General features: G+C 59.7%; 1 protein-coding gene across 1 annotated transcript; it reads left to right on the forward strand.

Moving 5' to 3' along the window:
- Nucleotides 1-1,284: 1,284 nt before the first annotated feature.
- LOC142819677 (uncharacterized) lies at nt 1,285-9,395 on the forward strand (the record flags this gene model as incomplete). The annotated part of the gene is made up of 3 exons (XM_075908205.1): nt 1,285-1,524; nt 2,665-2,740; nt 7,505-9,395. Coding segments are annotated over 3 exons (1,260 nt in total), but the record flags the coding sequence as incomplete, so codon positions are not given.
- Between the last annotated feature and the right edge of the window lie 17,694 nt (nt 9,396-27,089).

Consider the following 27,089-nt stretch of genomic DNA (forward strand, 5'->3'; position numbering starts at 1 on the left):
ACCACCGCCCCCACCACTACCGCTCCAGAAACATCCACCCCCGCCCCCACCACTACCGCTCCAGAAACATCCACCCCCGCCCCGACCACTACCGCTCCAGAAACATCCACCCCCACCCCCACCACTACCGCTCCAGAAACATCCACCCCCGCCCCCACCACTACCGCACCAGAAACATCCACCCCCGCCCCCACCACTACCGCTCCAGAAACATCCACCCCCGCCCCCACCACTACCGCTCCAGAAACATCCACCCCCGCCCCCACCACTACCGCACCAGAAACATCCACCCCCGCCCCCACCACTACCGCTCCAGAAACATCCACCCCCGTCCCCACCACTACCGCTCCAGAAACATCCACCCCCGCCCCTACCACTACCGCTCCAGAAACATCCACCCCCGCCCCTACCACTACCGCTCCAGAAACATCCACCCCCGCCCCCACCACTACCGCTCCAGAAACATCCACCCCCGCCCCCACCACTACCGCACCAGAAACATCCACCCCCGCCCCCACCACTACCGCTCCAGAAACATCCACCCCCGCCCCCACCACTACCGCACCAGAAACATCCACCCCCGCCCCCACCACTACCGCACCAGAAACATCCACACCCGCCCCCACCACTACTACACCAGAAACATCCACCCCCGCCCCCACCACTACTACACCAGAAACATCCACCCCCGCCCCCACCACTACCACACCAGAAACATCCACCCCCGCCCCCACCACTACCGCACCAGAAACATCCACACCCGCCCCCACCACTACCGCACCAGAAACATCCACCCCCGCCCCCACCACTACCGCACCAGAAACATCCACCCCCGCCCCCACCACTACCGCTCCAGAAACATCCACCCCCGCCCCCACCACTACCGCACCAGAAACATCCACCCCCGCCCCCACCACTACCGCACCAGAAACATCCACCCCCGCCCCCACCACTACCGCTCCCGAAACATCCACCCCCGCCCCCACCACTACCGCTCCAGAAACATCCACCCCCGCCCCCACCACTACCGCTCCCGAAACATCCACCCCCGCCCCCACCACTACCGCTCCCGAAACATCCACCCCCGCCCCCACCACTACCGCACCAGAAACATCCACCCCCGCCCCCACCACTACCGCACCAGAAACATCCACCCCCGCCCCCACCACTACCGCTCCAGAAACATCCACCCCCGCCCCCACCACTACCGCTCCAGAAACATCCACCCCCGCCCCCACCACTACCGCTCCAGAAACATCCACCCCCGTCCCCACCACTACCGCTCCAGAAACATCCACCCCCGCCCCCACCACTACCGCTCCAGAAACATCCACCCCCGCCCCCACCACTACCGCACCAGAAACATCCACCCCCGCCCCCACCACTACCGCTCCAGAAACATCCACCCCCGCCCCCACCACTACAGCTCCAGAAACATCCACCCCCGCCCCCACCACTACCGCTCCAGAAACATCCACCCCCGCCCCCACCACTACCGCTCCAGAAACATCCACCCCCGTCCCCACCACTACCGCTCCAGAAACATCCACCCCCGCCCCCACCACTACCGCTCCAGAAACATCCACCCCCGCCCCCACCACTACCGCTCCAGAAACATCCACCCCCGCCCCCACCACTACCGCACCAGAAACATCCACCCCCGCCCCCACCACTACCGCACCAGAAACATCCACCCCCGCCCCCACCACTACCGCTCCAGAAACATCCACCCCCGCCCCCACCACTACCGCTCCAGAAACATCCACCCCCGCTCCCACCACTACCGCTCCAGAAACATCCACCCCCGCCCCCACCACTACCGCTCCAGAAACATCCACCCCCGCCCCCACCACTACCGCTCCAGAAACATCCACCCCGGCCTCCACCACTACCGCACCAGAAACATCCACCCCGGCCTCCACCACTACCGCTCCAGAAACATCCACCCCTGCCCCCACCACTACCGCTCCAGAAACATCCACCCCCGCCCCCACCACTACCGCACCAGAAACATCCACCCCCGCCCCCACCACTACCGCACCAGAAACATCCACCCCTGCCCCCACCACTACCGCTCCAGAAACATCCACCCCCGCCCCCACCACTACCGCACCAGAAACATCCACCCCCGCCCCCACCACTACCGCACCAGAAACATCCACCCCCGCCCCCACCACTACCGCTCCAGAAACATCCACCCCCGCCCCCACCACTACCGCTCCCGAAACATCCACCCCCGCCCCCACCACTACCGCTCCCGAAACATCCACCCACGCCCCCACCACTACCGCTCCCGAAACATCCACCCCCGCCCCCACCACTACCGCTCCAGAAACATCCACCCCCGCCCCCACCACTACTGCACCAGAAACATCCACCACCGCCCCCACCACTACCGCTCCAGAAACATCCACCCCCGCCCCCACCACTACCGCTCCAGAAACATCCACCCCCGCCCCGACCACTACCGCTCCAGAAACATCCACCCCCACCCCCACCACTACCGCTCCAGAAACATCCACCCCCGCCCCCACCACTACCGCACCAGAAACATCCACCCCCGCCCCCACCACTACCGCTCCAGAAACATCCACCCCCGCCCCCACCACTACCGCTCCAGAAACATCCACCCCCGCCCCCACCACTACCGCACCAGAAACATCCACCCCCGCCCCCACCACTACCGCTCCAGAAACATCCACCCCCGTCCCCACCACTACCGCTCCAGAAACATCCACCCCCGCCCCTACCACTACCGCTCCAGAAACATCCACCCCCGCCCCTACCACTACCGCTCCAGAAACATCCACCCCCGCCCCCACCACTACCGCTCCAGAAACATCCACCCCCGCCCCCACCACTACCGCACCAGAAACATCCACCCCCGCCCCCACCACTACCGCTCCAGAAACATCCACCCCCGCCCCCACCACTACCGCACCAGAAACATCCACCCCCGCCCCCACCACTACCGCACCAGAAACATCCACACCCGCCCCCACCACTACTACACCAGAAACATCCACCCCCGCCCCCACCACTACTACACCAGAAACATCCACCCCCGCCCCCACCACTACCACACCAGAAACATCCACCCCCGCCCCCACCACTACCGCTCCAGAAACATCCACCCCCGCCCCCACCACTACCGCACCAGAAACATCCACCCCCGCCCCTACCACTACCGCACCAGAAACATCCACCCCCGCCCCCACCACTACCGCTCCAGAAACATCCACCCCCGCCCCCACCACTACCGCTCCAGAAACATCCACCCCCGCCCCCACCACTACCGCTCCAGAAACATCCACCCCCGCCCCCACCACTACCGCTCCAGAAACATCCACCCCGGCCTCCACCACTACCGCACCAGAAACATCCACCACCGCCCCCACCACTACCGCTCCAGAAACATCCACCCCCGCCCCCACCACTACCGCTCCAGAAACATCCACCCCCGCCCCCACCACTACCGCTCCAGAAACATCCACCCCCGCCCCCACCACTACCGCTCCAGAAACATCCACCCCCGCCCCCACCACTACCGCACCAGAAACATCCACCCCCGCCCCCACCACTACCGCTCCAGAAACATCCACCCCTGCCCCCACCACTACCGCACCAGAAACATCCACCCCCGCCCCTACCACTACCGCTCCAGAAACATCCGCCCCCGCCCCCACCACTATCGCACCAGAAACATCCGCCCCCGCCCCCACCACTACCGCTCCAGAAACATCCACCCCCGCCCCCACCACTACCGCACCAGAAACATCCACCCCCGCCCCCACCACTACCGCTCCAGAAACATCCACCCCCGCCCCCACCACTACCGCTCCAGAAACATCCACCCCCGCCCCCACCACTACCGCTCCAGAAACATCCACCCCCGCCCCCACCACTACCGCTCCAGAAACATCCACCCCCGCTCCCACCACTACCGCTCCAGAAACATCCATCCCCGGCCCTACCACTACCGCTCCAGAAACATCCACCCCCGCCCCCACCACTACCGCTCCAGAAACATCCACCCCCGCCCCCACCACTACCGCTCCAGAAACATCCACCCCCGCCCCCACCACTACCGCTCCAGAAACATCCACCCCCGCCCCCACCACTACCGCTCCAGAAACATCCACCCCCGCCCCCACCACTACCGCTCCAGAAACATCCACCCCCGCTCCCACCACTACAGCTCCAGAAACATCCACCCCCGCCCCCACCACTACCACTCCAGAAACATCCACCCCCGCCCTCACCACTACCTCTCCAGAAACATCCACCCCCGCCCCCACCACTACCGCACCAGAAACATCCACCCCCGCCCCCACCACTACCTCTCCAGAAACATCCACCCCCGCCCCCACCACTACCGCTCCAGAAACATCCACCCCCGCCCCCACCACTACCGCTCCAGAAACAACCACCCCCGCCCTCACCACTACCTCTCCAGAAACATCCACCCCCGCCCCCACCACTACCGCTCCAGAAACATCCACCCCCGCCCCCACCACTACCGCTCCAGAAACATCCACCCCCGCCCCCACCACTACCGCTCCAGAAACATCCACCCCCGCCCCCACCACTACCGCTCCAGAAACATCCACCCCCGCCCCCACCACTACCGCTTCAGAAACATCCACCCCCGCCCCCACCACTACCGCACCAGAAACATCCACCCCCGCCCCCACCACTACCGCTCCAGAAACATCCACCCCTGCCCCCACCACTACCGCACCAGAAACATCCACCCCCGCCCCTACCACTACCGCTCCAGAAACATCCGCCCCCGCCCCCACCACTATCGCACCAGAAACATCCGCCCCCGCCCCCACCACTACCGCTCCAGAAACATCCACCCCCGCCCCCACCACTACCGCACCAGAAACATCCACCCCCGCCCCCACCACTACCGCTCCAGAAACATCCACCCCCGCCCCCACCACTACCGCTCCAGAAACATCCACCCCCGCCCCCACCACTACCGCTCCAGAAACATCCACCCCCGCCCCCACCACTACCGCTCCAGAAACATCCACCCCCGCTCCCACCACTACCGCTCCAGAAACATCCATCCCCGGCCCTACCACTACCGCTCCAGAAACATCCACCCCCGCCCCCACCACTACCGCTCCAGAAACATCCACCCCCGCCCCCACCACTACCGCTCCAGAAACATCCACCCCCGCCCCCACCACTACCGCTCCAGAAACATCCACCCCCGCCCCCACCACTACCGCTCCAGAAACATCCACCCCCGCCCCCACCACTACCGCTCCAGAAACATCCACCCCCGCTCCCACCACTACAGCTCCAGAAACATCCACCCCCGCCCCCACCACTACCACTCCAGAAACATCCACCCCCGCCCTCACCACTACCTCTCCAGAAACATCCACCCCCGCCCTCACCACTACAGCTCCAGAAACATCCACCCCCGCCCCCACCACTACCGCTCCAGAAACATCCACCCCGGCCTCCACCACTACCGCACCAGAAACATCCACCCCCGCCCCCACCACTACCGCTCCAGAAACATCCACCCCCGCCCCCACCACTACCGCTCCAGAAACATCCACCCCCGCCCCCACCACTACCGCTCCAGAAACATCCACCCCCGCCCCCACCACTACCGCTCCAGAAACATCCACCCCCGCTCCCACCACTACTGCACCAGAAACAACCACCCCCGCCCTCACCACTACCTCTCCAGAAACATCCACCCCCGCCCCCACCACTACCTCTCCAGAAACATCCACCCCCGCCCCCACCACTACCGCTCCAGAAACATCCACCCCCGCCCTCACCACTACCTCTCCAGAAACATCCACCCCCGCCCTCACCACTACAGCTCCAGAAACATCCACCCCCGCCCCCACCACTACCGCTCCAGAAACATCCACCCCCGTTCCCACCACTACAGCTCCAGAAACATCCACCCCCGCCCCCACCACTACCGCTCCAGAAACATCCACCCCCGCCCCCACCACTATAGCTCCAGAAACATCCACCCCCACCCCCACCACTACCGCTCCAGAAACATCCACCCCCGCCCCCACCACTACCGCACCAGAATCATCCACCCCCGCCCCCACCACTACCGCTCCAGAAACATCCACCCCCGCCCTCACCACTACCGCTCCAGAAACATCCACCCCCGCCCCCACCACTACCGCTCCAGAAACATCCACCCCCGCCCCCACCACTACCTCTCCAGAAACATCCACCCCCGCCCTCACCACTACAGCTCCAGAAACATCCACCCCCGCCCCCACCACTACAGCTCCAGAAACATCCACCCCCGCTCCCACCACTACAGCTCCAGAAACATCCACCCCCACCACTACCGCTCCAGAAACATCCACCCCCGCCCCCACCACTACAGCTCCAGAAACATCCACCCTCTCCCCCACCACTACCGCTCCAGAAACATCCACCCCCGCCCCCACCACTACCGCTCCAGAAACATCCACCCCCGCCCCCACCACTACCGCACCAGAAACATCCACCCCCGCCCCCACCACTACCGCTCCAGAAACATCCACCCCAGCCCCCACCACTACCGCCCCAGAAACATCCACCCCCGCCACCACCACTACCGCCCCAGAAACATCCACCCCCGCCCCCACCACTACCGCTCCAGAAACATCCACCCCCAACCCCACCACTACCGCTCCAGAAACATCCACCCCCGCCCCCACCACTACCGCCCCAGAAACATCCACCCCCGCCCCCACCACTACCGCTCCAGAAACATCCACCCCCGCCCCCACCACTACCGCTCCAGAAACATCCACCCCCGCCCCCACCACTACCGCTCCAGAAACATCCACCCCCGCCCCCACCACTACCGCTCCAGAAACATCAACCCCCGCCCCCACCACTACCGCTCCAGAAACATCCACCCCCGCCCCCACCACTACCGCTCCAGAAACATCCACCCCCGCCCCCACCACTACCGCTCCAGAAACATCCACCCCCGCCCCCACCACTACCGCACCAGAAACATCCACCCCCGTCCCCACCACTACCGCTCCAGAAACATCCACCCCCGCCCCTACCACTACCGCTCCAGAAACATCCACCCCCGCCCTCACCACTACCTCTCCAGAAACATCCACCCCCGCCCTCACCACTACAGCTCCAGAAACATCCACCCCCGCCCCCACCACTACCGCTCCAGAAACATCCACCCCCGCTCCCACCACTACAGCTCCAGAAACATCCACCCCCGCCCCCACCACTACCGCTCCAGAAACATCCACCCCCGCCCCCACCACTACAGCTCCAGAAACATCCACCCCCACCCCCACCACTACCGCTCCAGAAACATCCACCCCCGCCGCCACCACTACCGCTCCAGAAACATCCAGCCCCGCCCCCACCACTACCGCACCAGAAACATCCACCCCCGCCCCCACCACTACCGCTCCAGAAACATCCACCCCTGCCCTCACCACTACCTCTCCAGAAACATCCACCCCCGCCCTCACCACTACAGCTCCAGAAACATCCACCCCCGCCCCCACCACTACAGCTCCAGAAACATCCACCCCCGCTCCCACCACTACAACTCCAGAAACATCCACCCCCGCCCCCACCACTACCGCTCCAGAAACATTCACCCCCATTACAACCACCCCCATTACAACCACCCCCACTCGCTCCCCAACCACCCGGAGCACCTCCACCAGAACTACCACCCCCATTACAACCACCGCCACTCGCTCCCCAACCACCCCCACTCGCTCCCCAACCACCCAGAGCACCTCCACCAGAACTACCACCCCCATTACAACCACCCGGAGCACCTCCACCAGAACTACCACCCCCATTACAACCACCCGGAGCACCTCCACCAGAACTACCACCCCCATTACAACCACCCGGAGCACCTCCACCAGAACTACCACCCCTATTACAACCACCCGGAGCACCTCCACCAGAACTACCACCCCCATTACAACCACCCGGAGCACCTCCACCAGAACTACCACCCCCATTACAACCACCCGGAGCACCTCCACCAGAACTACCACCCCCATTACAACCACCCGGAGCACCTCCACCAGAACTACCACCCCTATTACAACCACCCGGAGCACCTCCACCAGAACTACCACCCCCATTACAACCACCCGGAGCACCTCCACCAGAACTACCACCCCCATTACAACCACCCGGAGCACCTCCACCAGAACTACCACCCCTATTACAACCACCCGGAGCACCTCCACCAGAACTACTGCCACCACCACTCGTACCACAACCAGCACTCCGAAAACAACCACTAGCTCTACAACAATGTCCACCCCCAAACCAACCACTGTTAGCAAAACAACAACTAAAGGCACCTCTGGAGCTAGCCCGGCTCTGGGGAAATTCTCGTTTGCCCTCTCCCTGCCTCTCCTTACTGGAATCCTGATGGTGAATCTCCTCTTCTGAGCCTGTCCCCTCCCCTGCTGCGTGAGCCATGCAGCACCTGATGCCTGTAAATGAAGGTCTGAAATCTGAGCTGCTCCCTCGCCGAGGCCCTTCCATGGCGCAGTGGCGATGCCAAGGGGCCGCTGTAGGACCATGTGAGAGAGGTGCCCTGTGCGTGGGTTCTAGCACCTCATTGCCAGCTGGCACCTCTCAGCGCTTTGGCAAATTCACTGAATAAACCAGGATTGGAAATAGAAGCCCCCGGTGTGTTGGGTTCCGCTTGCCCGCTGCCTGCCTTGCCCACATGAGACTGGTGCACAACCAGACACATTAGCCAGAATAGAGTTTGTCTGTCTTTCAGGGCGCGTGTTTCCCTAGATCCCTGTATCCCCTCCCGTGGTGCCCACCCATCGTTCCCAGCCTGCACTGAAGGATCCTTGGCCTCTCTGCAGGGTGGCACAAACATTAATGACCTGGCGTCCACTGATGTAACCACCACTGGGCAGATGGGAACCTGAGACCTCTGGAGCTTAGCGTGGGAACTGCTCCAGCCAGGCTATAGAGGCAGCTGGGTGACCGCTCGGGCTGCAGAGCTCCCTGGCTCTCATCTCTCACTGCAAGTGCTCTCAGTGTCAGTGCATGGGACAGTGACCCGCCTCCACTCCGTGTGCAGATAAGACTAGAGCCCGGGGACACTGAGCACAGGGGGCATTGCCCAGGGAGGACTGACATGTCTCCCCTGGCACACGGCCACACCCCGCTCCAGAGCTCGAGCGGTGTCAGTGCGGGGCCCTCTCCCCGAGCTGGGCCTGGTCCCTCACGGCTGCCGTGTGGATGCCCCGCAAGGGCTAACAGGCCTCCCACAGCTGAAGCAAGAGACGGCTGCAGGACCGGGGGAGGCCACTGCTGGGAAGGCCGGGGGACCCCTTGGAGCAGAGTCACATGCCGTGGGACAGGGGGAGTCACAAGGCGAGTGCCAATTTCCAGCCTGGTATCTGGGAACATGACTGGGCTCCTCCCAGGGCATGTTAACCCCCCAGGGCACGTTTGTAGGGATAGATAGATAGATAGAGGGGGTGTGTGGGGATAGATAGATAGATAGATAGAGGGGGAGTGTGGGGATAGATAGATAGATAGATAGATAGATAGAGGGGGAGTGTGGGGATAGATAGATAGAGTGATTCTCAGGGAGCTGACGAAGCCTTTGACACTTGTCCCTGCTCTCTGGCGCCTTTCACCACCCGCTCCTGCTGGGCCAGATCCCCTGGCCCCCCCAGGTGAGGCACCGAGCTGAGATCCCCACCCCCACCAGGAGTAGCAGACACTGAAACTCCTGGGTTACGTCTAGACTGGCATGATTTTCCGCAAATGCTTTTAACGGAAAAGTTTTCCGTTAAAAGCATTTGTGGAAAAGTGTGTCTAGATTGGCACGGACGCTTTTCCGCCAAAGCACTTTTTTGCGGAAAAGCGTCCGTGCCAATCTAGACGTGCTTTTGCGCAAAAAAACCCTGATCGCCATTTTCGCAATCGGGGCTTTTTTGCGCAAACAAATCCCAGCTGTCTACACTGGCCCTTTTGCACAAAAGCTTTGCACAAGACGGACTTTTGTCCGAACGGGAGCAGCATAGTATTTCCGCAAGAAGCACTGATGTCAGACAGTAGGAAGTCAGTGTTCTTGTGGAAATTCAAGCGGCCAGTGTAGACAGCTGGCAAGTTTTTCCGCAAAAGCAATTGCTTTTGCAGAAAAACTTGCCAGTCTAGACGCAGCTCTCCGGTCTGAAGAAAACACAGTTGCAGGCCCAGTTTGCAGGGACCCCTCCCCGAACGGGCTGAGAACCCGACCGATCGTCCCCACCACTCCCTGCAGCACTGACAGGCGGATGCGCACACCGATCGCTCCCCGGTAACAGTCATTTACACTGGGCCTGGCGGTCCATGAAAGCGACTGTTCTGGACAAGCAACAGGACACTGAAAGCTCAGCACAGACTTACCCTAAACTGTTCTTAAGAGCATAAGAACATAGGAACGGCCATACTGGGACAGACCTCATCATTTTTGTTGTTCTTTTCTGAACCTTTTCCAAGGCCAAAATATCTTTTTTGAGGGGAGGAGACCACATCTGTACGCAGGACTCCAGACGTGGCCGTCCCATAGTTTTATACAGGGGCAGTAAGATATTCCGCATCTTCTTTTCTATCCCTTTTTTAATGATTCCTAGCATTGTATTTGCTTGTTTGACCGCCGCTGCACACTGCGTGGACGTCTTCAGAGAACTGTCCATAATGACTCCCAGATCTCTTTCCTGATCAGTTGTAGCCATGTTAGCCCTGTTTGGGGTAGACTCACCGGCACGGTGCCTTCAGCAAGGTGACTCTGGGGAATTAGCTGGCTGTCCCGACGTGCCCCCTTCCGCTGGCATCTCCCCCATGTCCTCCATCGGTACGGCACTGTCTTCAGGGCACTGCCCTCCGGTCCTTGTCTGCACCCCCTTCCGTGGGGGGGGGGTCATTGTTCTTCCTTCCCTATACTCCAGGGTCCTCCCTACTCCCGAGGGCCCCCAGTTCTTCTACCCGGGGACACTCAACTTCCTCCAGGAGGACCCAGTTCCCTTGCCCCCTCCAGGCCTCAGTGGCCCCCTGCCAGTCCCTCTCTAGCCCACCCGGGGGCAGACTGCAGTCCCTCCAGGCCACTCCTCCCTGGCTAAGGGTGCAGACTTGCTGCCTCTGCCTACCCGGCTGCCTCCTGCTGCCCAGCCTACAGGCCTTACAGCCTGAGGCTTCCCTGATCCCAGCCTCCCGCGTCTGCTTCTTGCAGCCCTGCCCACCATGGCTGCCTCTCGCGGCCCATAGGGCCTCAGGCCTGGTAGTCTGGGTTTGCTAGGCCAATGCCTCCCCAGCCCTGCCCTCCCCCAGGGAGCGTCTGGCTTCCCGGACAGTCAGGTCCCTACTGCCCTCCCTGCAGAGCAGCAGGCAGGTCTCCCTCCTCCTTCCTTTGGTCGTGACTATCTTCAACAGCTAAGCCTCCAAGCCGGGGAAGATGGTTTCCCCAGGGTCTCTGGCTCAGTCTCCTGGCAGGGCCACGCTGGCCCCAGACCACGACTGGAAACTTGGCACCTCACAGCCTCCTTCCAGGCGGGAATTCTTTGGTACTACGCCCGCCCTGCCACGGGAAATTACCCACCAGCCCCTCCCAGGTGGGGGGTTTCGTGACGTTTTGAGACCACCCACTGCTCAGACTGGAAGGAGAAAGGGGCTGTGACAGGTGACCTTGAGGGACACGCCCTGGGTGGCCTCCCCTGCACATTTCAGGCCCTGGCCCATCCCAGGTTCCACGTCCCCAACTACACACGAGTGACGCGGCTCCAGTGGGCGGGGCCATTACGACCGACAGGTCCCACGGGGTCTGTGCCCAAAGGCTCTGGGAACTGGGCACATTTGTGCCTGTGGACGAGCTTTGGGGTGCGATATCCCCCTGCCGGCAGGGCAAAGGGGGTTCGACGGACCCTCTCGTGCGGCTAGTCGGCCCCCAGGGCTGGATTCCCCGGGCCGGGGGCCGGTGGGTCGGGTGCGATCACCCCCTCTCTGATGAGCGGGGGCGGGGTTCAGCGAACCCGTTGTCCATCCTACTTCCATGGCCAGTGGGTCCAGGACCCAGAGTTAGTTTTAGACCCCTCCTCAGGGCTAGTCCCTCCGACCTTGCCTGCCTGGCTTGCTGGCAACAATTTGTGCTGCCGTATAGCAGGGCGTGTGGCTGTGGGTAAAGAGGGGGAGGGGGACCCAGGCCCACCCGCTCCACCGGGTCCCAGCCCGGGGCCCTAAGTGCAGGGGGCCAACAGTGCCCCTGCACGGCAGGCGGGGGGGTTTTACGCCCTCGACACGTCTGCCCACGGGTGCCACCAAGGCCCCGCCCCGGGCTGCTTCCTCCCCTCTAGGGCCTGCCCTCTAGTGCCCCTGCGCCTACCGTGGTTCTGACGGTTGGTGTCTGGGGCACTTCTTGGTTGTCCGTCACTCCCGTTGCGTTCCGCGGGGGCTCTCCTGGGCTGCTCGGAGTCCGGGACGCGCCGTTCGCCTCCGGCGAGGAGCCGCTCTGCAGCGAGGGCTCGCCGTCCGTCGGTCGCGGGGGCCGTTCCAGGTGGCCTCTCGGCCCTCGTCCACCATCCGGCAGCTGTGACCGGGGCCCCCCTCCCCGCCGGCGGCGAGCCATTTTAAAATGGCCCGGCGGCCGTGATGTCGTCCGGCAGGCTCACCCTCTCGGTGACGTGGGGCGCTCCCCTGCCGCATCCGGGCAGTCACTCTCCGCCCCTCTCGGTGGTCCGCCGGGGGCGGGGGCGGTGTTTCCCCGGACGCGCAGGCGCGGAGGCAGATTCCAGCCCCGCCGTGCTGCCGCGTTGATGCCTTGCCACTGGGGCTCTTCCCCTGCGGCTCCGCTCGCTCCCCACTTCTCCCCGCCATCTGGAGCAGGGGGACACGTCCCAGGCCGGACGAGGCAGCTGGCTCGCGGGCGTAGGAGCAGTGCCTGAGGCAGAAGCCCTGGGTCCCAGGCCTGGCGTGAGGCAGGAGCGGCTCCCAAACCCGGCGAGCACAGGGCTGGGCTGGCAGAGCCCCCATGCTAAGGGTGCTGGGCCCTGAGTGCTCCTGCAGACACGTCCCACAGCAAGTAGTGCCCGAACATCCTATGTACAAACACCCCCACGGGAACAGGGGCCCCCCAGCTCTCCAGACAGAGAACAGCACAACAGAGACGTGTCAATCGGGGGGGGGAAACTGTTTTGGGTCGGGGGCCACCAATGCAAAGAGAAATCAGCTGGGGGCCGCACACGAGTGAGAACCAAACCCCCCCAAATCCCCTCACTGACGTGGCTCAGCTGAGAAGCAGGAGAACCATCCCCATTCCCCCCCACCAGAGCCGAGGGGGCCAGGCTAGTAGCCACTCTGTGCTCCACCCCGCAGTGGGGCAGCGGAGGGGCTGGAGCGCCAGCAGGGGGCTCGCCAATACTGGGCGTGGCCCTGAGCCTCGGGGGCTGGATCCAGGCAAGTTGGGGGCTCCGTGCGGCCCCCGGGCCCGAGGTCCCCCACCCCTTTCAATCAAATCAACACATCCAAGCTGAGGGGCGAGAACCGGCCAGATCAAGGGCCAGTCACTCCAGGATCTACGCGAGGGGGCAGCAGGAACAGGCTTGTGTCGGGGGACGAGTAGAATTACAGATCCCCAGAACCCGACAACTGGCAGGGACCCCGAGTGCTCCTCACGCCCAGTCCCCAGCCCTCACCTCAGGGCCAAGCACCATCTGGACCGTTCCTGATCACCGTCTGTGCAACCGGCCCTCCTACCCCCCTCCGTCTGCTCTATTCGGGTCTGTCTACACTACAAACTTAATTCCAACTAACAGCCGTTACTTCGAATTAACTTTAATAGCAGCTACACAGGCAAACCGCTAGTTTAAATTAAATTCGAACTAGGGAAACCTCATTCCACGAGGACTAAGCCTAGTTCCAATTAAGTAGTTTGAATTAAGGGCTGTGTAGCCACTTCATTCGAACTAGTGGGAGGCTAGCCCTCCCCAGCTTGCCCTGGTGGCCACTCTGGGCCAAACCAGGGAAACTTTTCTGCCCCCCTCCCAGCCCCGGGGTCCTTAAAGGGGCACAGTCTGGCTACGGTGCTTGTGCCAGTTGTGAGCCTGCCAGCGCCCAGCCAGCAGACCCTGCACCTGGCACGGCATGAGCCAGCCACCCGCTGCCACCCAGCCCTCTGCCTCTTCCCGGGACCAGGCTGGTGGCTCCCAGGAGCCTGCCCAGGGCCGCAAGAGGCGGGCGCCCGCCTGGTCTAGTGCGGAGATCGTGGACCTCATAGAGGTTTGGGAGGAGGCCTCCAACATCCACGACCTCCGCACTAGGCACAGGAAGGCGGCCGTCCAGGGCCTGGCCACCAAAGGCCACATGCAAACCCAGGAGCAGGTTTGCATGAACATCAAGTTGGTCCAGTGAGACTCCCGACCCTGAGCTTAGAACATAAGAACGGCCGTACTGGGTCAGACCAAAGGTCCATCTAGCCCAGTAGCCTGTCTGCCGACAGCGGCCAACACCAGGAGGGGATGGACCGAAGACAATGACCAAGCGATTTGTCCCCTGCCATCCCTCTCCAGCCTTCCACAAACAGAGGCCAGGGACACCGTTCCTGCCCCCTGGCTAATAGCACTCCATGGACCAAACCTCCATAACTTTATCTAACTTCTCTTTAAACTGTTCTAGTTCTAGCCTTCACAGCCTCCTGTGGCAAGGAGTTCCACAGGTTGACTATGTTTTAAACCCGCTTATTAGTTTTAAACCTGCTGTCCTTTCATTTCATTTGGTGACCCCTAGTCCTTCTATTATGGGAACAAATGAAGAACTTTTCTTTATTCACCCTCTCCACACCACTCATGATTTTATAGACCTCTATCATATCCCCCCTCAGTCTCCTCTTTTCTAAACTGAAAAGTCCCGGTCGCTTTAACTTCTCCTCATATGGGACCCGTTCCAAACCCCTAATCATTGTAGTTGCCCTTTTCTGAACCCTTTCCAAGGCCAAAATATCTTTTTTGGGTGAGGAGACCACATCCGTACACAGCACTACAGATATGGCGTACCATATGTGACGTGGTGTGGATACCTTGTTGGTTTCTGGGCTTGGGTTGTGAGTGACCTCTACTGGCTGCTGTCTGCAGCACGGCCCAGGAGGGCAGGGGATAAGCCATTATGCAAGGGGGCTTCAAACCTGTCTGACCAGTTATCACCCAGGGAGCGGAACAAATGGGAAGAAGGGGAGTGGAGCCCTGGCTGGGGGCAGGGAGGAAGTGACTGAGTTAGGTTTCTGGCTGGTATCATGGAGGAAGCAGCCTAGGCAACGGGCTGGGATTTAGGGGCCCAGTCTCCCCCATCTCAAAGGGGGCTGAAGCATCCTAGGCCTGCCCTGTAACCAGATGACATCTGTGCTGTGCTGTATCCTGGAGAAGCAATAAACTCCCTCTATTCTACTGGCTGGGGTAGTCTGTCCGTGCCATTACAGGGGTGCAGGAGACGGGAAAACCCCAACGCTCCGTAACACCATAGTTTTATACTTCCAATCCTCCTTCTTCCCCTGGCTTCCCCCTTCCAGCTCCCTCCTCCCAGGTTTCCCCCTCCCCCTCCCACCCTCTCTCTTCCCCTCTCCCATCTACTTTTCCCAGTCTCCCCAGAAGTTAATCCCCCCCCCCAGTTTTGTTAAATAAAGAGAGTTTCTATTTTTGAACACACGTGTCCTTTATTTTTTACATCAGGAAGGGGGGCTAGGGAGGGGTAAGTGGAGGGAGGAATGGGGCACGAGCCCCCGATGGGGAGGACTGGGGTGGCTCTGCAGGCTCCTCGGGGTGGAAGCTCTTCTGCAGGGCCTCCTGGATCCTGACAGCCCCCCAATTGACCCCCTCCCCCAGATAGCAGCCTGCGGCAAGTGCAGCCGGGCTGATGGCCGAGTGCTGTGATGTGCCGAGTGTGGGCACTCAGGGCACTCCAAGACAGGACTGCTTTGCTGTCCCTCAGCGAGGTAGACAAACAAGCAGGGAACCCTGAGAACTGTCTGTCCGGGGTGGGGGTCGGGTCCCTTTAAGCACAGCCCTCGGCTAGCCTGAGACAGCAGCTCCACACTCTACGTCCTAACCTGATGCCCTGCCAGCACTGCTTCCAGCCAGCCTTAACTTCAGTTCAGGGTCCACTCATTGTGGACATGCTATTTTGAATTAGCAAAACGCTAACTCAAATCAGTTTTTAGGTCTAGATGCACTAGTTCGAATTACTTTAGCTTGAATTAACTAATTCGAATTAAGTTAGTTCGAATTAGTGCTGTAGTGTAGACATACCCTTCCAAACGAAACTGGCCCAGTTCTCTCAGTCTGCTCCCACAGCTCATGTTCTTAAGGCCGGTCATTTGTGTTGCTCTTCTCTGGACCTCCAATTTCTCCACATATTTCCTGTAATGTGGGGCCGAGAACGGGACACAATACTCCAAGTGAGGACTGATCAGCAAAGAGCAGAGCGGAAGCATGAGTCCTCGTGTCTCGCTCACAACTCTCCTGTTCACGCAGCCCAAAATCACGTTTGCTTTTTTTGTAACAGTGTCACACTGTTGGCTCATGTGTGGTCCACTATGGCCCCTAGATTCCTTCCTTCAGGACTCCTACCTAGACAGTCACTTCCCATTCTGCATGTGACACAGATTGCTCCTTCCTAAGGGAAGCACTTTGCATTTGTCCTTATTGAACTTCATCCTATTTATCTCAGACCATGTCTCCACTTTGTCCAGATCGTTTTGAATTCTGACACAACCTGAAAAGCACTCGCAACCCCTCCCAGCTTGGCATCATCTGCAGACTTAATAAGCGAACTCTCTATGTTGATAGCTACATTGTCAATGAAGACATTGAACAGAACTGGTCCCAAAACGGACCCCTGAGGAACCCCACTTATTGTGCCCTTCCAGACTGACAGTAAACCATTAATAACGACTCTCGGAGAACGGCTATGCATCCAGATAAGCACGTTCCTCATGGGACTCCATCTAGGTTGGATTTGCCTAGAAGGTCATGTGAGACCATGTCAAAAGCCTTACTAAAGTCTAGGTATCCCACATCCACCGCTTCCCCCTTCTCCACAAGACTCGTTATCCTATCCCAGAAGGCTCTCAGATTGGTCTGATGTGATTGGTTCTTTACCTTATTATCTTTCAAGTGTTTGTAGATTAATTCCTTAATGACCTGCTCCATTATCTACCCTGGTACAGAGGTTAAGCTGTCGCTCTCTCTCCAGTCGTCAGTGCCCAAGGGGAGCGATGCCTCCAGCAGGTGCCATGTAGGGCTCTCACCTCTCATCCGTTGCAGTAGCCCAATCGCCCCAGTGCAGGGGATGGGACCTATTGCGCCAACTTCACAGGGCGCTCAGAGAAAGGCAAATTCTGCAGCTCACCACAGTTCTGGGAGCCTCAGGAAGCCCCCACGGAGCAGGGGAGACCTAGGGCCAGGCCCCACGGGCAGCCAATGCAATCCTGCCTTTTGTACTCAATACAACCATTTTGTTTGTTAACAAACGCAGAATAAAGAATTGCTCCTTGAGGGGGAAGAGCTGGACACGTCTCTGCTTCAGTGACAAGGGGGCAGTGTGTTATGAGCTAGCTCTGTGTGAACCCTATATGGACTGGGATGGATTGATCTGGGGTTCTGGTCCCATTGGTCTGTGCCCCGACCTTCCCCGAGCCGAGCCGTGTTGAGTGTCTGTGTCACTCCGCTGTGGGCTGGGACCCCAGCGCCGTGCCAGGGCTGGAGGAGGCCAGAGGGCCTGGCTCAGCCAGTAGAGACTGGGGCACCCCAAAGGCAGGTCGACAGGCTCCGTGGTATTTCCAGCACAGCAGGTGACAGTCCCAAGGGGATCACTGTGACCCGTCCCAGCCCAGTGGCGCAATCGACCAGGGTCGTGCGCGGCTTGGGCACTGGATTCCCGCGCGGAGTTTACATGAGTGGCAAGTGATGTGGGTGTGTCACATTGCTGAATTGGAGGGAAGCAGCCAGATCGCTGCTGCACCCCTGGGTGGGGGTGTTGGCCCCAGAAATTGGTATGGGGGGATTGAATGGGGATTGAATTGTTTGTTGATCTTATGTACGCTATTTATGTGAATGTATAATGTCTGTGTATGTAGGTAGGAATCTGTAATATGTGTGGAAGCTGAATATTTCTGTGAATGTGGTTGAGCATTGCTATGGACAGGCTAGGTAGCAAAGCCCTGTGGAACAATGGCCCTTGATGGCCCAAGGACACACCTAAAGCAGGAGGGCGGAGACCCAAGGGCTGCCAGCAGAGAGAGGCTGAGGACCAGGTGACCGTCTGAGACCAGAAGAGGCCAGGAAGGAGATAAATAGGCCATGTGGTCGAGGCCATTTTGGTTCTCAGCTCAGCACTTCATCCCGGAGGCAGCACTGCAGGGATTGAAGAGCCCGGAAGACCTGTGAACCCATCCTGATCATAGGATGTGCAATAAGGACTTTTAACCAGCAGCTGCAACATCTCTGCTAGAGCCTGCATCGAGAACTGGGAGATTCGGTGCATGTAACGTACTGTACTTTAATAACCTTACTCTCAGGCTTTTCTTTCTTGTAATAATAAACCTTTAGATATAGATTCTAAAGGATTGGCCCAGCGTGATTTGTGGTAAGGTCCAGAGGGTAAATTGACCAGGGATCTGTGGCTGGTTTCTTGGAACCGGACAGAACTTGTTCGGGGTAGGTGGGATTGGGTGCTAGGACCCCCCACCTGTGTATAGGCCCGGGGCCATCTGGGGCACGGATATTGCTGGGGTGTCAGAGGGGTTTTGCTCGGGAGGCTTCAGGCAGGCTGCTGAAGCGCTCTGTGAGACTGGTTTGTGGCCTGTTTGGAGAGGTCGCCAGTCAGGGGGACTGTAAAGAGCCCCGGATTTGAGCAATTCGCCCTGAGCGGACGCCCTAAGCTGTGCCCAGACATGGCCCGGTCCGTCACAGTGGCGTCACGAACAGGATCCACAGATCTTGGTCAATTGAGCTTTGGGATCAAGACCCCACGCTGTCTAAATTTGATTTTTAGTACTGAGAGTGCGGTTGGTTAAAGGGCAGCCGAAATGAGTCAGCAGCGCCCATATGAGAGCCTGAGCAGAGAGGCTCTGAAGGATTTGTGCTCACAGAGGGGCATTGGCTTCCTACAGAAGACTACTAAGCAGCAGCTGACAATTTTGCTGCTGCAGGACGACCTGCGGGCCAAGGAGCAGCCCCCACCCGAGGCTACAGATGCGGTTACGGAGGAAATCAAGAGGCAACAGGCAGTGAGAGAAAGGGAGCTAGAACACGAGAGGGCCCTGGCAGAGAGACGTGCAAAGGTGGAGAGAGAGGAGAGGCGGAGGAGAGCATGGAGGAGAGGGCGGCGGAGGAGAGTTCCCAGCGGCGCCAACTCCAGATACTGGAGGCACAACAAAGGGTCCAGCAACCTGCGGGCCCAGCCCCGCTTGCCAACAAGAGCTGGGAGAGGATCTGTCCCGTCTACAGCGATAATGACAATATCAAGGAGTTTTTGGCCACCTTCGAGCGCATCTGCAACGTGAACCGGATCCCAGACGAGCAGCGCATGCCTGTCCTGATGACCAAACTGACCGGCAAGGCCAGGGAGGTATTCAATGACATGGGGGAGGAGGAAGCATTGGACTATGGGCGGTTCAAGGACTATGCACTGAGGCGGTTCAGGGTTACCCCTGAATCCCACCGGGTTAAGTTCAGGAGTTTTAGGATGTCCAATGATTGTTCTTATGTGGAATGTGCCCATAAGCTGATGGGCTTTGTTAAAAGGTGGGTGATGGGGGCAAAAGTAAACGGGGATTATGAGAAACTGCTGGATTTGGTCACCCTGGAGCAGTTTCTGAATGTGGTGCCTGACGAGGTCAGGGCGGCTGTGTGTGATCGAGAGCCCGAATCGGTCCTACGGGCTGCAGAGATTGCAGATGCCCACACCCAGAACAGGGTGCGGGATGGGCACAGACCCGGGGGGAAGACTCGGCTCCTATCCCCCCAGTCTAAACAGAGGGAGGGGTTCAGGAGCAGACCCGGCCCAGAATCCATCGAGGGGATGCGGAGGAGCCCCGAGAGCAGGGGTGCCCCCCTCAGGGATAGGCAAGCCAAGTGCTATCACTGTGGCCGATCTGGCCATATAAGGCCTGACTGTCCAGACCTAAGGAGCGGCCCCAGGCTGGGGGATCCCAGCCGTTCTATAAGCACCAATTCAATTCCAGTGTGCACGCAGGCTGGGCTCTTGGACCCCAGCGAGGCCCCTGACACCGCCCTGAGTCCAGATGTGAGTGATGCAGTAGCTAATGTTAACAATGTAACCTACGGAGGAGTGAGGGGGGGCAGTGAGCTCACCCGGTATGTCAGGACGGAGGCGTGGAAGGGCAGTGAGAAGTTTATGGGGGAGGCGAAGGTCAATGGAGTTAGATGCAGTGGCTGGCGAGACACTGGCTCGGACATCACAATAGTCAAGGGGCACCTGGTGAGACCGGAGGACATGGTGCCCGGGGACAGTATAACCATAGTGGCCTTGTCGGAGTACTCGGTGAGCCTGCCTGTAGCTAGAGTCCATCTTGAGTGGGGGGACTTCAGGGGGCAGGTGTTGGTGGCTGTCCGGGACTTGATTCCCGCGGATGTCTTGGTGGGGAACGACCTAGCGGATATGCCCAGCCAGGTTAACGTGGTGACCAGGTCACAGAAGGAATATGGGGGTGAAGCCGATGCCCCGGCAGGTAGCAGCGGGGCGGAGGGAGATCAGGCCCAGAGTGTGCCCCAGACGGGGGAGGTTGAGAGGGTGCCCGAGGGGGCGGATGCTGCTCCAGCGCTGAGGGGCACACAGCAGGAGTTCCAGGCGGCCCAGCAGAGCGATGAGTCCCTGGAGAGAGCCAGGGAGGAGGCCCAGAACCAGACCCCAGCTACTGAGGAGAGGGGCAGATTTCTCATACAAGAGGGGCTGCTATACAGGGAGCCCCCCCTGGGGAAGAAGGGTTCCCAGGCAGCGACGCGCAGGCAGCTGGTGGTGCCGGAGGCGTACAGGGAGGAATTATTGAGGGTGGCCCATGACGGTCCATTCGCAGGGCATCTGGGAGTGGGCAAGACTTGTGACAGGCTGGAGCAGAACTTCTACTGGCCGCGCATGTTCGGGTCGGTGAGGGAATATTGCCGAAGCTGCGAGTTGTGCCAGAAGCGGAAGGGATCCAGGGGGCCCCGCAAGGCGCCCCTGCAGCCTCTGCCCATTATTGGGGAAGCCTTTGCCCGAGTGTCAATGGATATTGTGGGCCTGCTTCCGAGGCCCTCCAGGAATGGGAAGAAGTACATTCTGGTAGTGGTAGACTTTGCTACGAGGTACCCAGAGGCCGTGGCTCTGTCCAACGTGGAGGCAGAGACGGTGGCAACAGCCTTGTTCACTGTGTTCAGCAGGGTGGGTTTCCCCAGGGAGGTCCTGTCTGACCGCGGGTCGAACTTCATGTCTGTGGTGTTCAGGCAGTTGTGGGAATTGTGTGGGGTCAAGCACCTGAAGGCTGCCCCCTATCATCCACAGACGAATGGGCTAGTAGAGAGGTTCAATTGGACTCTGAAGTCCATGCTGAAGATGTATGTGGACAGGCGCCAGAACGACTGGGATGTGCTGCTGCCTTACCTGTTATATGCCTACAGGAGTGTGGCCCAGGACTCCACGGGGTTTGCTCCCTTCGAGCTGCTCTATGGGAGGCAGGTCCGGGGGCCCCTGGACTTGATCCGGGATGCCTGGGAGGGCAATGTAGAAGTGGCAGAGCAGCCGGTGACTGAGTATGTGACACAGTTCAAGGACAGGCTGAAGGAAATGATGGAGTTGGTTCGGGAGAACTTGAGTGACAGCCAAGGGGCCCAGAAGGCCTGGTATGACAGAGATGCCGTGGAGAGGGCATTCGAAATAGGGGACTTGGTGTTGGTGCTGGACCCGGTGAGGAGGAATAAGATGCAGGATGTTTGGGGCGGGCCCTATGAGGTAGTGGAGAGGGTGAATGAAGTGACCTATGACGTGAGGAAGGCCAGTGGCCGGGGTGGGGTGCAAACGGTGCACGTGAACAGGATGAAGGCGTACATGGAGAGGGGGGTGAATGTGAACATGATCTGTTGTGCTGAGGAGGAAGCCATGTCTGTCCCTTTGGTGGATATGGTGGCGGAGAGTCAGGAAGAGACGCCCCTCGAGAGCATAGAGATGGGGGAGGGTTTGACCTCCCTTCAGAGGGGGGAGTTGCTGGCGCTACTGAAGCACCACCGGCGAACGTTCTCCAACAGGCCGGGGCTCACAGACAGGATGTCACATTCTATCCACACGACAGGGCCCCGGCCAGCACCCAGCAGAGCTTATAGGGCCAAGGGGGAGATGCAGAGGCAGATTCAGGAGGAGGTGGAGAGCATGCTGGCCATGGGCATAATCACCAGGTCCCGGAGCCCCTGGGCATCCCCTATTGTGATGGTACCTAAAAAGGACAGGACCATGAGGTTTTGCGTAGACTACAGGAAGTTAAATGCTATCACGCAGCCTGACCCCTTCCCCACCCCCAGGATAGAGGATCTGTTAGATACACTGGGGGGGGGGCAAGGTTTATAAGTACTCTGGACCTTACTAGGGGGTACTGGCAGATCCCCCTGGATGCGGATGCGCAGGAGAAATCTGCATTCATAGTGGAGTCTGGCCTGTATGAGTTCAAGGTGCTGCCCTTCGGCATGCGGAATTCCGGGGCCACCTTTATGAGGCTGATCAACGAGATCCTGCAAGGGCTGGGGGGTTTCGCCATGGCCTATATTGACGACCTGGCTATTTTCAGTGACTCCTGGCGGGACCACCTCAATCACGTGGGGGCAGTGCTGCGGCGACTCGGGGAGGCCAACCTGACTGTCAAGGTGTCCAAATGCAGGATGGGGGCTGCCGAAGTGACCTATCTGGGGCACGGGGTCGGCAGTGGGGCGGTGCGCCCCGAGCCCCTGAAGGTGGAGGCCATTAAGAATTGGCCGGTTCCCCAAACAAAGAAGCAGGTCCAGGCATTTGTGGGCCTGGCCAACTACTACAGGAGGTTTGTGAAGGGGTTCAGTGAGGTTGTAGCCCCGATCACGGACCTCACCAAGAAGGAGAGGCCGGACCGGGTGGTGTGGTCAGCGGCCTGTGAGGAGGGGTTCCAGAGCATAAAGAATGCCTTGGCCCAGGAACCCGTGCTGGCCAGCCCGGATTTCAACAAGCCCTTTTGGTTGTGCACCGACGCCTCTAACATTGGGTTGGGGGCAGTGCTGATGCAGGACGGGGCGGGGGACAGGAGACACCCTGTGGCGTACCTCAGCAAAAAGCTGTCCCCCGCGGAGCAGAATTACGCTACGATTGAGAAGGAGTGTTATGCCATCGTGTGGGCTGTCAAGCAGCTCAAACCCTATCTGTACAACAGGAGGTTCACTGTGCTGAGTGACCATGCCCCTCTGGTCTGGTTGCACAAGGCCAAGGGGACCAACTCCAGGTTGCTGCGCTGGAGCCTGGCCCTGCAGGAATACGACATGGACATAGTCCACATAAGGGGGAAGGAGAACATTGTGGCGGACGCCTTGTCCAGGGCGGGGGAACCCATGTGATGCCCTCAGTGATGTTACTGGCACCACTTCCTGCATCAATTTTGCGTTGGGGGTGTCACGTTACTGAATTGGAGGGAAGCAGCCAGATCGCTGCTGCACCCCTAGGTGGGGGTGTTGGCCCCAGAAATTGGTATGGGGGGATTGAATGGGGATTGAATTGTTTGCTGATCTTATGTACGCTATTTATGTGAATGTATAATGTCTGTGTGTGTAGGTAGGAATCTGTAATCTGTGTGGAAGCTGAATATTTCTGTGAATGTGGTTGAGCATTGCTATGGACAGGCTGGGTAGCAAAGCCCTGTGGAACAATGGCCCTTGATGGCCCAAAGACACACCTAAAGCAGGAGGGCGGAGACCCAAGGGCTGCCAGCAGAGAGAGGCTGAGGACCAGGTGACCGGCTGAGACCAGAAGAGGCCAGGAAGGAGATAAATAGGCCATGTGGTCGAGGCCATTTTGGTTCTCAGCTCAGCACTTCATCCCAGAGGCAGCACTGCAGGGATTGAAGAGCCCGGAAGACCTGGGAACCCATCCTGATCGTAGGATGTGCAATAAGGACTTTAACCAGCAGCTGCAACATCTCTGCTAGAGCCTGCATCGAGAACTGGGAGATTCGGTGCATGTAACGTACTGTACTTTAATAACCTTACTCTCAGGCTTTTCTTTCTTGTAATAATAAACCTTTAGATATAGATTCTAAAGGATTGGCCCAGCGTGATTTGTGGTAAGGTCCAGAGGGTAAATTGACCAGGGATCTGTGGCTGGTTTCTTGGAACCGGACAGAACTTGTTCGGGGTAGGTGGGATTGGGTGCTAGGACCCCCCACCTGTGTATAGGCCCGGGGCCATCTGGGGCACGGATATTGCTGGGGTGTCGGAGGGGTTTTGCTCGGGAGGCTTCAGGCAGGCAGCTGAAGCGCTCTGTGGGACTGGTTTGTGGCCTGTTTGGAGAGGTCGCCAGTCAGGGGGACTGTAAAGAGCCCCGGATTTGAGCAATTCGCCCTGAGCGGACGCCCTAAGCTGTGCCCAGACACGGCCCGGTCCGTCACAGGGTGAGAACAGCCCAAGCAGCTGCCGGTTTGTTATTCTCTGTTGGCCTCTTGCAGGTCAGGGAGCAGGGGCAGGCAAGTCAGCAAGCGCAGAGCAGGCCGGGAGACAGCAGCCCAGTGAGACGCGGCAGGGCCCCGGCGCGGAGAGGGAGAACGGACCCAGCACAGAGGGGATTCAACAACTTGCAGACTGACATGCAAATAGCCAGGGGAAAAGCTTCCCGCGAACAAGTCTCAGCCCCGCAGGATCGAGAACTGGGAGCCCCAAAGGAAACCCCAAACCAGGTGCATTCGAGGGACCAGGACTTGACAGATCTTGAAAAAGATGAAGAATTGGGGGCCCAGAGGGCAGCTCAAAAGCCTGAACTGGCTACCTGGGCCTGGAAGAGGCAGCAGCCCAACACAGCAGGATCCAGATCCCCACAAACCTGCAAGGGGGAGCAGCTCTGCCCAAATATCCCATCCCCTTTCGCTGAGTAGGCCCTTCCCGAGGAGCCCAAGGTGGCGACACCGACAGCCAAATTCACCGGGAGATCTCTGGCTGGTCCCCAAGACGTTGCCCAGGAGGGATGCTGCAGGGTTTGGTTTTAACAGTCTTAGAAGACACTGGAAATCTCCAGGGCGCCCTCTAGAAGCCAGAAGCGAAGTGCTGGGCGGATCAAGGCGTCGTAGGTGAGCCAGCTGGCAGAGCTGTGGATGATTGAGTCAGGGACAGGCCTGGCAGGTGGGTTGTTCAGGAACAGCTCCTGAATGTGGCTACAGACCTTGTGAAACCGTGTTTGTGGGACAAAAGGGGAAGGAGGAGAAGTTCTTGCTGACCGTGCTGATCAGTTTGAACAATCCCACCCCCGGCAGGGGTAAATCACAGGCAGGGATGTCAGTTTGGTGGAAGGCAAAGGCCCTGCGGTACCCTAGGAAGGAGGGTGGGGGGAGGCCGGGCCTTGTCCTCCCCCAATTCACTCCCCTGTTCCCAGACCCAGGGCCCCATGCAAGCAGAGAAGCCCAGATGCGGCTGTTGGCGGGACCCACTGACCACGGGGGAGCAAATGCCCAGACCTGAGTGGAACCAGCAGCAGGTAACTCATGAAAATGCTGCTCCCCAGAGGTCGGGTATCACGAGGCAGCGGCTGCGCCCTGCACTGGGTTTGGGCAAGTCACCGTGCAGCCAAGACGGGAGTATGTGCCTGCTGCCCGAGCGCACGGCCGGGAACTCCAGGGCGAGGGACACGGGGGCCAAGATTTCTGTCGTCGGGGGCACCTGAGTAACGAGAAGAACGTTCTGCCGGGGACACTGCAGAGCTGGGATTGGCTGGAGGCCGTAAGATCCCTGCCCCTTTGGCTGCGGCACAGGTGGGAGGAGCCGGGCTGAGTGCTGCTGTGTCACACGACGTTACACCACGTCTTTTGGGAAATGACTTTACGATCCGGCTGAATCTGTCCCCAGGGCTGTCAGCAGCACGGAGGAACTGGGGCTGGACCCCAAGAAGGGGAAGGCGAAGCCGCAGAGGCGGTTGAGGAAATCCAAGAGTGTCTCTTTAATTCCTCTCCAGGACTGTGACTCAATTTGCCCCAGGGGGTGGGGTGGAGGAAGCCAGCCTCTGTCTGTGGACATCTCTGGGGAGGGCAGGGAGGTAGATGTCGAATAATGGGACTGCCAGGCAGGGGCAGTTGAGCAGGGGGTAAATCCTGCCCCAGCCTGCACAGAGACGTGTGTGACAGACGGGGGCCTTCAGGGGGAAGTCGGGGCCCAAGAACCGCTGTGGGGAATGAGACCCCAGGGGCTTGGTAGCTAGAGGTTGGCCCAGTTCGAAGCGGGAAGAGGACCTGGGTTTCCAGGGCAGGGTCTGTCATGGCTGGGAGCTGGCCAGGGGGCAGGTGGGCCGGAGGGGGCAGTGCAGGATTGGTTCCCCATTGATTGCAGGGAGGTGTTGCCCAGGGCAGGTGCTAGTTCTGCAATACCTGGCACCTCTCCTGTTGTTCTGGTTTTCCAGTGGTTGTGATGTAAGGGCCCAGGGAGCGAGGCTGCAGTCAAAATATTTTCAGGCATCTGGGGATGGAGACCAAGAACTCGGCCAACACCCCTGTGAATGGCGTCACAGGGATAATAAGTCTGGGTGGGGTGTAACCAGAGCCTAGGAAACATTGTAGGCAGGCGGTTTCCGCATTGAACACCCTTCCAAACTCCAGCAGTGATCATGGGGGGGGGGGGGGGAGGCATTGCCAGGTTTTATGAAAATCAGCTTATGAATATGCATAAGCATGACTCTAGCATGCTTTCCCCAAGCTACACCATGTAACGTGCCATTGAAAAGTTACAGGCGGTTGAATGTGCCTGTTTTGTCTGTCCGCCTGTAGCACTTCTGGTGGGAGTTAGCGATATGAAACACGCACCGCGTCTACTGATCCAGCCCTGCAAAGTGGGGCCAGT

This window comes from Pelodiscus sinensis, chromosome 24 (genome assembly GCF_049634645.1).
Source record: "Pelodiscus sinensis isolate JC-2024 chromosome 24, ASM4963464v1, whole genome shotgun sequence".
NCBI lineage: Eukaryota > Metazoa > Chordata > Testudines > Trionychidae > Pelodiscus > Pelodiscus sinensis.